Source organism: Eleutherodactylus coqui, chromosome 1 (genome assembly GCF_035609145.1).
Source record: "Eleutherodactylus coqui strain aEleCoq1 chromosome 1, aEleCoq1.hap1, whole genome shotgun sequence".
Lineage (NCBI taxonomy): Eukaryota > Metazoa > Chordata > Amphibia > Anura > Eleutherodactylidae > Eleutherodactylus > Eleutherodactylus coqui.
In genome coordinates this window covers 356,004,825-356,018,653 of record NC_089837.1, presented here as the reverse complement: position 1 = coordinate 356,018,653, position 13,829 = coordinate 356,004,825, and the positions used below count along the sequence as shown (strand labels likewise).

General features: G+C 43.8%; 1 protein-coding gene across 1 annotated transcript in view; it reads left to right on the top strand.

The window, feature by feature from the left end:
* LOC136577397 (F-box only protein 36-like) overlaps positions 1–13,829 on the top strand; it is a 33,128-nt gene that overhangs the window by 9,654 nt on the left and 9,645 nt on the right. Inside the window, exon 2 of the mRNA XM_066577302.1 lies at positions 1,325–1,433. Within this exon, the coding sequence (XP_066433399.1) occupies positions 1,325–1,433 (109 nt within the window). The remainder of the gene's footprint in view (positions 1–1,324; positions 1,434–13,829) is intronic.

Here is a 13,829-nt window from a genome sequence, read left to right as displayed (position 1 = left end):
ATTTCTTCGCCGCTTCTCCTCTTCTGCTGGATACTCCTTCCCTTTGCCGCACCTCTTCTCCTCTCTCTGGAAACACTTTTCGCCCTTTGCAATCTTCTTTCTGCTGCTGTCTCTTCTCCAGTCTTCTCCCGTCTCTTCTTGTCTCACGACTGAGCTCCTTCCGCTCCCCCCCACCCTTTCTCTTCCTGTCTAAACTCCACCCCCCTTTTGCTCGCTCTACTTAACCCCTGCTGTACCTGTTCCCAGTCCTGTGCCGCCTCCTTAGTTAGCTCGCGGCATTCAATTACAGGTAATAGAATTTGATATGGAGAAAAATCTCCCCAAATTAATTTAATTAAAAATCCATACAGCACAAAGAATCACCTCGCACATCAATAGTGGATTCGGCAGGAGTCCATCACTTGGGACCCCGGTTGAACAGCTGATCAGTCCCCTATTGTCAGCTCTCCATACACGAGGTAGGGAGCAGAAACTACTGCTCCGATACCTGTGTAGTAGACGGTGCTTGTAACCGCAGGCGCAGCTCCCATTGCATTTAATGAGAAATATGACTGCAATTGGATGCGCCGGCCAATCACTTAAACACTTGCACATTTAACCACCATCATTTGATAAAAAGTGTATATATGCTATGAATATAATAGTATGTCAATGAACATGCATTAACATGCTATATACAATTTGGACAGCATGATTAACATGACTATTTAGCCAATTGTTGTTGAGATTTTCATAAAAAACATCATTAGCTTTACAATCATTTACAAGACAAACATGCTGTACTGATGCTTGTGCTTTTTTTAATCAGATTATGTTGCTATGATCATGTGGCACTAACTTTGGGATTTACAAACTATTGCCTATTACTCATGTGTCATTGTCATCTGCTGAGTGAATCTCCACACAGAAAATCTGTAGCAGCAAAGTAGGTGAGATTTTCAAAATCTCATTCACATGCTTTAGAAAAAATCTGCATGAAAAATTGACCAGCGGAGCAGTTTTTGAATCCGCAGCATGTCGATTATAGCAGCAGATTTGGTGGTGGTAAATGAGGTGGGGAATCTGCTATGAATTTCCTGACAAAATCCACACATAGTCTACAGAAAGCCAAGGTCCTGCACACTGAAATTACAACAGTTTTTGCTAGTCAAAGAAAAAAATGTGTAGACAAATACGTTAAGAAAAAAAAGTTCATATATAACCCCTTCGTCCTTTTCCTAGTCTGAAAAACATGCTTAATTATTTGGCCAATGACTCTTATCCATGCTTTCACTAAATGAAAAATACCACTTGTCAGTCTGCATGTAATTTCTGTCTTGCCTAGGTTACCCTGAGATCTTGGAAGATTTCTGCCCGGGCCGAGCATAGAAAAGTTCTACCAAGGGAAGTAAAGAAAACACACACTGAGTTTTTAGAAGAAACAATAATGCACAGTAAGTTTGAAGTGGACCACAAGATGTAACATGTAACAAAATCCACATTTGAACACTATTTTCTTGATAACTCTATTCATGTTGACAAATAACTAGAGATGAGCGAGAGTACTCGTTAAAGCAAATTACTCGAGCGAGTATCGCCATTTTCGAGTACATGCCTACTTGTCCGAAAAGATTCGGGGGCCGGCGGGGGTGAGCGGTGAGTTGCGGAAGTGACCAGAGAAGGGGGGGGGGGGGGGGGAGAGATCTCTCCCCGCCGGCCCCCGAATCTTTTCGGGCAAGCAGGCATGTACTCGAAAATGGCGATACTTGCTTGAGTAATTTGCCTTAGCGAGTACACTCGCTCATTTCTACAAACAATCAATGTACTGCATATGTAAAGTCATCATGTTGAATGTAATTCTGGTTTCCTCCCTATTCAAAAGAAAGATACACTTGAAATTCTTCCTTTTAAATAGACAACACCCTATGCATTAGTACATATTTCTACCCTGTGCATAGTCCCATAAGTTTATATGAAGAAAACCTGAATAAGGCTTCATGACCACGGACGGACCGGAATACGCCCACGGATTTCCGCAGCAGGAGTAACGCGTTTAAAAACGTGAGTGCCTACAGTCAATTGCGTAATTCCGCCGCGGAAATCCCGAGGTCTCCATTAATACTATATTAATGGAGACCTCCCAGTGAATTAGAATATGCCGCGTTTTTTTTCCCATGGCAGAAATCCGCAGCAGAATCACGCATTGAGCTATTAGGTTCAATAGAACTTAATAGCAGAGGAATTCCACTGCAGATTTACGCCACGGGAACCGCGGTTAAAATCCGTTCGAGGACATTAGCCCTAAGGGCTCCTACCAACTTGCGTTTTTTTAACGCTGCGATATCACTGCATTTTAACGTGATGGATCAATGGGACTTTCTAATGTTCGAAACGCATCGCAAGTTTGTGCTTTGCGGTTTTTGTGTGAAGTGTTTTTAACATTAGAAAGTCCCATTGACATTCGCGTTAAAAAAAAGCAGTGATATCGCTGCGTTAAAAAAACGCAAGTGGGTAAGAACCCTTATCATTACCATATTTATGGTATAATGGTATCACATCATAAAAATCAAGGTAAGCAACTTGAACTAAGAACAAAAGATCATAAAAGTCAGTTCCTGATCAGTTTTTATTATTAGGCCTCATGCCCACGGCCGTGATGGACTCCGCCAGCGGAATATCGCAGCAGAGTTCGTCACGGCACCCCAAAGGACCCCATACTCACCTCTCAGATCCGCCACGTGAATTCCACCTGCCAGGCCGTCGCACATGCGGCCGGTGGTAGGCGGAGATGCGTAATCACGCGATACTTTCACTGTGCTCGTTTTCCGCAAGAAATTGAGCATTCCACAGTTTCTTTCACGGCATAAATCCGTCTGTGGGCATTAGTCCTTAAGCCTACATGTGCCTAGTTTCATGTGTGTAATATAAATAGTGCAGACAGTGCTCATATACGGTGAAGACAAACACTTTGCTCTGTCAAGCATACAAAAACTATGCAAACTATTGAAATCAGCGTGCTGTGCATTCAACACAGATGCTTGAGGTGAGTGCATTTCTGTACTTATATCGCTGATCTTATTGAGGTTTTATACACATGGAGTGCTCCTTCTTCTTGCTATAGATTGGCATTAAAAAGGCTTATTTCATACTTTTCATAGGGGGATAGTTATGGCACTCACCCTGCCCACGGTCAGGTACAGATGTGTGTGTTTGTGGGGGGTAGGGGTGATATGAGTCTCTGATTGTTTTGCCTTCCTCTTCCTGGAGTCTCTGCCCAATGCCCTTAGAAACGATACTTTGTTAAAAGGGGTGAATATAGAAGAACAGGAGCATAAATTATCCCTTTTTGCGGATGACCAGCTAATTTGTCTCTGAGCCTAGAGTAGACCTGTCATTTTAAAGGAATTTCTCAGTTATAGTAGACTCAGTAATTTCAAAGTCAATACACAAAAATCAGAAATGCTAAGCATCAACATTTCTCAGGGTGAGGCCCAACAGCTACAGCAGATATTCCCTTTTCGCTGTAGCATCTGCCTCCGAGTCCATCAGCTGGAACTCCTCTGAGTTTCTTATCGCCATCAAGATTCCGACTCTCTTCTTTTCGGTGTTTACCATAAAGATTTCTGAATATTGAGGATAGGAGAACTTAGGGCAGCAGCTCTTTCTGAAGAGTGTCTCCCAAACACAAATCACTGCTGCATTAGATGTTGATCACTGATCATTTGTAAGGAGAATTCAGGTCTTTGGTCTTAATCGAGAAATAAATGATGCTCATGGTGGATTTCTGTAGAACTTCTTGAGGAAGTTTCTATATGAGCAATACAGATTCTTATGCTTCCTCTTCTTAGGTATTAAAGATAGGTTGGTTTTTGAGGTATGGGGTTTTTCCTTTTGCAGTGAGGGTAGAACTTTGGACTTGTGGGGAATAGGGATGTGGGATTGGTAGAATCTAAGAGATACCAGCCATCGACTTCCTTCCCATCCAAGCAGGTTTGCTGCTCTTCATGAGAAAGGTCTCTTTGGGGATAATAAAGTTCATCCATTTTGGATGGTGACCTCATTTATTGTAGTTCTTGATCCACAGACGATTTCAGAAAGCCATGGAAATAAGACAAACTGTTTGCTGAAGGAGAATGGGACCTCTCATATTTTCATGGGCGCGATCTGGCTCTATTCTCCCACTCCTCGTTGAGGTGGGATGGGCTTTGGCGCCTTGAACCCTCCAGTCAACACCTTAGAGGAATTTTCTGTCCTTCTTCTGGATTTAAGATGATGGAGTTGGTCCCGCTTTTGGTTTCTATTAGAGATGAGTGAGCCTACTCGGTAAGGCAGTTACTCGAGCGAGCATCGCTCTTCTCGAGTAACTGCTTAGTGATCCGAGCAGGCTCGGGTGGGCTGCAGGGGTGAGTGGAGCGGGGGAAAGAGAAAGAGAGATCTCTCTCACTCTTCCTCCCGCTCCGCTCCCCCCGCCCCTTGTAGCCCACCCGAGCCTGCTCGGATCACTAAGCAGTTACTCGAGAAGCGACCGCTCCCGCTGCCATCCAGGCCACGCCCCCAAGTGCATCATTTTATTGAGATATCATATATTATGCCAATTCAATGGAAATGAAAATCTAAACCTAAAAATAAATCTAATTCTTCAATCAGCTACAGAAATGAATATACAGTAATTTAGCATTAAAGCATGAATACATTTAGCAGTGGGCACTAGTATTATAGAACTACCAGCTGAATCAGGAAAACAATGTCAAAAAGATTCTATAATTTGGAAAATGCTGGCTTGTATCTACAACTCAGATGTAAATTGCTTTGCTCAGTCTTTGAATTGATGTAAGCTATTCTTTAAGTGCCAAGCAAAACATACTTTGAATGAGCATTTGACAAGTGAATCATATAGTTTGGTATATTACGTTAGCCTCATACTTCTAGTGTGTTTGTTACCATAGTGCAACAATTAAAGCACAAAATTACAACATCGGTGACTCAAATTTCTTCCTAGGTATTTATACCCCCTGTGCTATAATGAATACAATAAAGATTTCAAGAGTACTCCTAGATTGTTTATTCAAGAAAATATGTCCTCCAAGTTTATTGTCTCCAAATGGTCTAACTTTCTTCAATGACAAACAATAAAATAAACAGGCAAGCCTGGGCATTGCTTTGGCTAGCTCCCTGTATGTGCAGTTACAGTAAGAGTGTGTTCACATCTGCGTCTAGTCATATCTGTTGTTCTATTCTAACATAGCAGCAGAACAGCAGAAATTATGGCATGCCAGATCCTTTATATCAGGGCTGTCAAACTCATTTTCACCGAGGGCCACATCAGCCTTATGGTTGCCTTCAAAGGGCCGATTCTAATTGTTAATTGTAAGACAGTATAGTAAAAGTGAACCCCATAGTGGCCCGATTGGTAATAAGTTACCCCCCAGTGATGCACACCATTCTGCGCATACGCACGCACAGACGCACACCATTTTGCGCATACGCACGCACAGACGCACACCATTCTGCGCATACGCACGCACAGACGCACACCATTCTGCGCATACGCACGCACAGGCGCACGCCATTCTGCGCATACGTACACACAGGCGCACACCATTCTGCGCATACGCACGCACAGGCGCACACCATTCTGCGCATACGCACGCACAGGCGCACACCAATCTGCGCATACGCACGCACAGGCGCACACCATTCTGCGCATACGTACGCACAGGCGCACACCATCCTAAACATATACGCACACTATTAGACATATATACGTACAGACACACACATGTATACATATACACACAAGGACACTTCTCCATTTTGATACACATATTTATACTTACCTGCCACCAATAGGGTCCCACTGGCAGGTATACCGGCTGCTCTCAGTCCTCCTTGGGGCCCTCCTCCATACTTGGGCCCCTGATTTCTCCCCAGGCCTGCAGCCATGGACAGAGTTAGGGCTGGTGAGAGGAGGTCAGCACTGACCAGGCTCTCACCCTGCAGCTGCTCCTCCTCAGCATTGCTCTCCTTGCTGCAGAGATCATGTTCTCTGCATTCTTCTTCCCTCCTCCGCAGCCGTTGTCAGTCTGCCATCGGCACTCCTCTATTACTGTCTACACTAGACAGAACAAGCCGAGAGAAGATTGCCTACTGACAGCAGCAGGGAGGTGAGGAGACTTTGTGCACAAGCGGCGGGCCACAGAAAATGAGGTTGCGGGCCGGATTCGGCCCACGGGCCTTGTGTTTGACATCTGTGCTTTATATGATGGAAACCAACAGCACCTAATAGATCCCATTGACTACATTGGAGTCTGTCAAGTTTCTGGAGTGGTGTCTGCTGTTTACCCAGAAAAAAAGCATTGCATGCTACATTATTTTTCCTAGTAAATCTAGTGGAACCTGTGATGGAACTTAAAGGGGTTGTCCCGCGCCGAAACGGGTTTTTTTTTTTTCAACCCCCCACCCCCGTTCGGCGCGAGACAACCCCGATGCAGGGGTTAAAAAAGATCACCGGACAGCGCTTACCTGAATCCCCGCGCTCCGGTGACTTCTTACTTACCCGGTGAAGATGGCCGCCGGCATCTTCTCCCTCCGTGGACCGCAGGGCTTCTGTGCGGTCCATTGCCGATTCCAGCCTCCTGATTGGCTGGAATCGGCACGTGACGGGGCGGAGCTACACGGAGCCCCATTGAGAAGATAAGAAGACCCGGACTGCGCAAGCGCGTCTAATTTGGCCATTAGACGGCGAAAATTAGACGGCAACCATGGAGACGAGGACGCCAGCAATGGAGCAGGTAAGTGAAAAACTTTTTATAACTTCTGTATGGCTCATAATTAATGCACAATGTACATTACAAAGTGCATTAATATGGCCATACAGAAGTCTATAGACCCACTTGCTGCCGCGGGACAACCCCTTTAATCCTAACAATTTAATCCAAATCATGAGATACAATTTAGGAAATGCAACTATTTGTTACTTTGAGATATACCAGTCAGCCATAACATTAAAATCTTGATATTGAATAGGTTTTCCTCTTCCGAAAACAGCTTTGACCCATCAAGAAAAGCATTCCACAAGATCTCTGTAAGTGTCCTTTGGTATTTGTAACCAAGACTTCAGCAGCAGATTCTTTAAGTCCTATAAGTTGCACAGTGGGACTTCCATGTATCAGACATGTTTTTTTCAGCACATCCCACAGATGCCCAATTGGAGTGAGATATGGGGATTTTGGAGGCAAAGTGTGACAGGGTGCGTTATCCTCTTGAAAGAGGTCATTGTCATTAGGGAATAATGTTGCCATGAGGGGGTATATTTGGTGTGCAACAATCTTTATGTAGGTGGTACGTGTCAAATTAACATCCATATGTTTGCCAGGAACCAAGTTTCCCAGCAGAATATTGCCCAAAGCAATTCTTTCTTCCTATAATACATCCTGGTGCCATACATGTATGTGGCTGTTTACATGACATAAAAGAAAAGTTCATTCATCAGATAAGGACACCTTCTTCCATTGCTCTGTGGTCCAGTCCTAATGCTCACGTGGCTATTGCAGGTACATTTGTAAGTGGATAGGGGTCAGCATTTTCACTCTGACCAGCCTGCAGCTATGCAGCCCAATACTCAGCAAGCTGCAAAGCTCCCAGTGTTCTGATACCTTTTTCTCATAGCCAACAATAATGTTTTCAGCAGTTTGTCCTACAGAAGCCCTTCTATGGAATCGGGCCATATGGACTAGCCTTTGTTCGCCATGCACATCAGTGAGCCTTGGGTGCTCATGAACCTTTCTCAGTTAATCAGTTGTACTTCCTCAGACCACTTTTAACCAATGCATACCAAGCACACTTTACAAGAGACCTGCCACTTTAGAGATGCTCAGTTGCCTATCCAGTACAGTTTTGCACTTGTCAAAATTATTCAGATCCTTCCAATTACCTATTTTTCCTGCTTCCAACACAGCAACTTTCCTTGAAGATATATATATACTGATACAGTACTCTGCAAAAGCTTGACAGAAGTGTTTAGAAATTGCCAAAAAATAAGAATGCTTTCAAAAATAGAAATAATAGTTAATAAAATGCAAAATGAATGAACAAAAGATAAATCTTTATCAAATCAATATCTGGTGTGACCGCCCTTTGCCTTCAAAACAGCATCAATTCTTCCAGGTACACTTGTATATAGTCTTTGAAGGAACTCGGCAGGAAGGTTGTTCCAAACATCTTGGAGAACTAACCACAAATGTTTTGTGGATGTAGAGTTGCTCAAGTTCCTCTGTCTTTTCATGTAATCTCAGACAGACTAAGGCTGCATTCACATTAACGTATATCGGCTCGGTTTTCACGCCGAGCCGATATACGTCGTCCTCATCTGCAGGGGGGGGGGGCGGATGGAAGAGCCAGGAGCAGGAACTGAGCTTCCGCCCCCTCTCTGCCTCCTCTCCACCCCTCTGCACTATTTGCAATGGGGAGAGGCGGGACGGGGGCAGGACTAATTCTCGTAACTTAGCTCTGCCCCTGTCCCGCCTCCTTTCATTGCAAATAGTGCAGAAGGGTGGAGAGAAGGCAGAGAGGGGGCGGGAGCTCAGTTTCTGCTCCTGGCTCTTCCATCCTTCCCCCCTGCAGATGAGGACGACGTATATCAGCTTGGCGTGAAAACCGAGCCGATATACGTTCGTGTGAATCCAGCCTCAATGATATTGAGATCAGGGCTCTGTGGTGGCCATATTATCACTTCCAGGATTAACCGTTCTTTACACTGAAGATAGTTCTTAATGATATTGGCTCTATGTTTGGAGTCGTTATCCTGCTGCAGAATAAATTTGGAGCCAATAAGACATCTCCCTGATGGTATTGCATGATGGATAAGTATCTGCCTGTATTTCTCGGCATTAAGGACACCAATAATCCTGGTCAAATACCCAACTTCATTTCTGAAATGTAGAACCCAAATTTGCAAGGAACTTCGACCATGCTTCACTCATTGTATCGCTCTTTAGCCCTTCAACAAACAAACTGCCTTTTGTTACAGCTAAATATTTAAAATTTTAACTAGTTAGTCCAGAGCATCTGCTGTCGTTTTTCTGCACCCCAGTTCCTATGTTTTCATGCATAGTTGAGTCGCTTTGTTTTGTTTCCACATCAAAGGAATGGCTTTACTGAGGCAGTTCTTCCATGAAGACCACTTCTGACCAGACTTCTCTGAACAGTAGATGGGTGTACCTGGGTCCACTGGTTTCTGCCAGTTCTGAGCTAATAGCACTGCAGGTCATCTTCTGATTTTGAAGGGAAGTAAGCGCGATGTGTGTGCCGCACTGTTTCTTTAGCCAACTACTGTGTCCACTGTCCTCAACATTGCCCATTTCTATGTACTTCTTCAAAAGAGCTTGAACTGCACATCTTGAAACCCCAGTTTGCTTTGAAATTTTTGCCTGGGAGTGATATTGCTGATGCAGTATAACTGCATTGTGTCTTGTTGCTGTGCTCAGTCTTGCCATGGTGTATGACCTGTGACATGAAACTGCCTTCCACATCCTCACTTTTGTAGCAGAGTTTGTCTGTTCCTCACCCAGTTTTAAGCCTCCACTTGTCCGTCCGTGCGTGAGTTACATGCTCCGCCCCTGATCACATGATGGTGACATTATCAAAGGTCCTTCACTCCGAGTGAGTTACATGATCCGCCCCCAATCACATAATGGTGACATCATTACAGGTCCTGTAAGCACACGGCTGATATCTGGCTAGGTGTACGTTAGTATTCCATTGCAACTAAAGCCGAAGGGGGTTTGTAGGTGATGGAATACTAACGAACTACAGCAGCCGTGTGCATACAGGACCTGTTATGATGTCACCGTCATGTGATCAGTCACCTGTGTGGGTGCAGTCTGGAGTCACATTACCAAGGTGTGATCAGTGTGTGCAGGACTCTGCTGTGCTGCTTTTGGTTCCTGCTGTATGAAGAATGTATGTAGCAAAGCTGTATGTGATGTACATGTAGCAGTGCTGTGTGTGTATGACATGCATGTAGCAGAGCTGTGTGGCGCATTGTGTCATTATAAACACTGGTACTATAATTTCCTAATAATTACTAGTCTCTTTTTATTAAGAAGTGTGCAACAAGACATAAAAAGCTGAGAAGCATATTAAGGCAGATTACACGACTGTACAGGAAGTTATGTGTGTTTGTAATCCAGACACGGAGGTCTCACAGCAGGTACAATCTGTCCCAGTTCAAAAATATAGGAGTATTATAGGTGTTTTATCCATGTATGGATTATGTCTTGTAACTGCATCATAAAGCATTGCTGATAACATAAACCATAAAACAAACTAAATATTGATTTGTTATAGATTTCTTTTTTGTTCATTCACTTTGCATTTTCCTTATTGACAGAAATAAAGTATTAACACTTCGATTTTTGAAAGCACCCTTTCTTTGCAGCATTTTTCTTCATCTGCAAAATTGTTGCACAGTACTAATATAATATATACCGTGCTTTCTTATATTCATTTTGGCCCCAAAAGAGGCGCTAGGGCTTATTTTCAGGGAATGTCTTATGTTACTTACCCAGCATGTTCAGTCCAGGACAGTCCCATTGCTCTCCAGAGCCTCCGATGTGGTTCCTGCAGTCTTTGGTTGGCCACATAGGATCACTGTTAGATATGGGGTTACCACTGGGTGTGCCAGGGTCCGGATGGTGCGGGGTGCTCGTCCGGGTGCTGCGGGGGCACGGTATGGCAGTTCTGTCCAGGGTTCCCCCACTCTGGTGGATGGTCGCGGCGGCAGGCGGCGCGTCCTGTGTCGTTGTGCGTGGGCGCGTTTTTCCGCTGGTCGTCCATGCAGCCATTGATGGAAGGCGGCTTTATGATCCCCTCCAGGTGTCGTGACTTCGCCCCGTCCCTCTGGGCAGGTAGTTCTGTATATAGACCTGGCTGGCCCAGACACTGGTGCCAGTGTTTGGTCCTGTCTCGTTCAGCCTTCACCCGCATTTATTGACCTGACTCTCTTGTGTTTGACTTCGGCTTTTCTCCTGACTCTGCTTCTGTTGTGCTCTCCTGTACTCCGCACGTGTTTCCCAGTTTTGACCCTGCTTGTTTACGACTATTCTCTAGTTTGCCCATTTGTAGCTTCCTGTCAAATACTCCCTGTCCCTACTCCTATTGGGGTCCCTGTCACTAGTGCAGCACAGGAACCGTCACCCAGTTGTCGCCCTGGGGCCTAGCCCAGGGGGGAAAGTAGGTAGGGACACGGAAGAGGGGTGGAGTAGGGATCCCCTGTCCATCTGCCCCAGGGTTCTTCGAGCACTGTATTGATTGGCTGAGCCACGGCGCTCAAAGAACCAATTACAGCCATCACATTGTGGAGGCGGGATTTATGAAACAGGCTTTACACCAGCATGGTCAATATCACTGTATACAGGAGGTTTATAAACATCTCCCTGGAAATAGTGCTATGGACCATGTATATAGTGATATAGCCATGCTGGTATAACCTTGGTATTTCCAGTATAGGATTGCACACTTTACACTCAATTAAAAAAGACATCAAAAACCTGCATGCAGTTCCAAAAACAAAACACATGTATTGTTTAAATCCACATGTGTTTTGAGATTTTAAGGCTGCTCCCACACCGACCATTCTGAGCGCTGCGCCATTCGCAGTACAACGCTCCCAATTATTTCAGTGGGGCCTTGCAGACCTGTGCACACACGCGGCATTAGAAATTGTGAGCACTGTCTATTCTATTTTTCTGCATTTTCACATTTGTTTTAATGCACCTCATCACCCATTACAGTGACGGGGTCTGTTACAAAGCTGTCAAACAATGTACAATGCATTCAAAAACGCATATTGAAATCACGGTAGAATGCTGCGGTTTCAATCAGCATTTAACTAAACGCATGTGTGAAAGTGGGGTCCAAAAATTCAACAAAAAATATGAACAAAGACTAAAGGGCTTCAAACAAATTTTCACGTAGTCCATGAAATGAATCGTGTCTAGAAAGCTTACGCCATGGGGCTAGACCATGTATGTAAATTCATTTTACAGCTGTATGCAGCACGGTTTAGGTATGGGTACGGGTACAGATGGAGGGCTTGGGGGCTCAGCTGAACTTTTGCACCCATGCCCCAGAGCCTTTATTTATGCCCCTGCCTGAGACTAGTCGTGCTTGTTATCAAAGGGGCATATTTATACTTAAGGTCGGTTTTATATACATGTTGCAAGCTGAATGTTAAACACAAATGAGAAAATTTAAATAATTAACTGTTGAGACTAAAACAGGGACCAGATGTCCAAGTTCTATATTTCATGATCTGTATGTATGGAGTTTGTGCCTTCTAAACTTCTGTAACTTCACAGTCATCTTCACATCTAACCTACAGCATACCATAAAGAGAATGGTGTCCCATTTAGATTAATAAACATCCAAACTGCAACATGTTAAGGAAGCAATCTAGTATAAAGCAATGTTAATATCAGATTCACAGCATGGAATCCTCTTTTCACATTCACTATTGCTGCATGATAAAGGATAGACAATGTTTTTAATTTTCTTTTTGTTTGTGGCAGCTTTTTTTTCCCTCCAACATAAAAAAAAAATTGTGTATTTTAATTTTATTTAAGTTTTTTTTTCATGCCTTCTTCCCCAAAATAAGGATCTGTTTTTCCATTTTCCATCTTCTGGCCATTTTTCTAGATTAAGAATTTCACAATCACTGCGAAACTTTAGAATTTTATCAATTCAGAATCATTGTGGCAAACTCAACATTTTGATGCTACTATGCAAAGCACCTAGCTTCCAAAATATTGGCAGGGCAAGTAAGGAACTGTAATCTATTGATGTCCACCATTCTCAAATTGTAGAAAGTGTGACACTTTAAATTCAATTTTTGACTCAACATCCTTAATTTCACATTCCTTTTAACCAAGCTTGTCTTTCAATTTGAGTAGTATGTGAACAGATTGCCCAGTTTGTTTGCCTGAGTACATGTGCAAACTCTGTTCTGTAGCTGTAATGATGAATGGACCGTTCGGTGGGAACATCATACATTAGAACAAGATCTTTAAAACAATAAATTGACTCGGGGTGTTCATAAAGTCCAGGGTATTTTGACCTCTCACTTGCCATCTGTCTTATGCCCTGAGAAGCTTCCCTAAAATGATTGGATAAGGCAGGGTAACTGTTCCATACGGCTTGTATAAAGCTGCTTGATAGCCATTGAATGTCTAAAATTCAGCCAACTTTTGTCAACTGAATACCCACAGAAGTAGCAATTGTTTTTAATTCAATTTTGCTTTTGCGACATTGACTGTAAATTATATATTTGCTTTCCATAAAAGCTTTAAAATGGTTTCTATGATGGCGCCATGAACTGCAGTTTAAACAATGCCAGATTACAGTAGAATTATGCTTTCAGTTTTTTCCTTCAGTAATTTCATTAGATGCAAAACCTAAGTTTCTTTTTTTATATTGCTGATAGGTAGGGATGAGCGAGCGTACTCGGAAAAGCACTACTCGCTCGAGTAATGTGCTTTATCCGAGTATCGCTGTGCTCGTCCCTGAAGATTCGGGTGCCGGCACGGAGCGGGGAGCTGCAGGGGAGAGCGGGGAGGAACGGAGGGGAGATCTTTCTCTCCCTCTCTCCCGCCCGCTCTCCCCTGCTCCCCGCTGCGACTCACCTGTCAGCCGCAGCGGCACCCGAATCTTCAGGGACGAGCACAGCGATACTCGCATAAAGCAAATTACTCGAGCGAGTAGTGCTTTTCCGAGTACGCTCGCTCATCTCTACTGATAGGCCATATGAATTAAAACAGTCTAGATGCACACCAGTAGTTCTGTTTGCCTTTTGG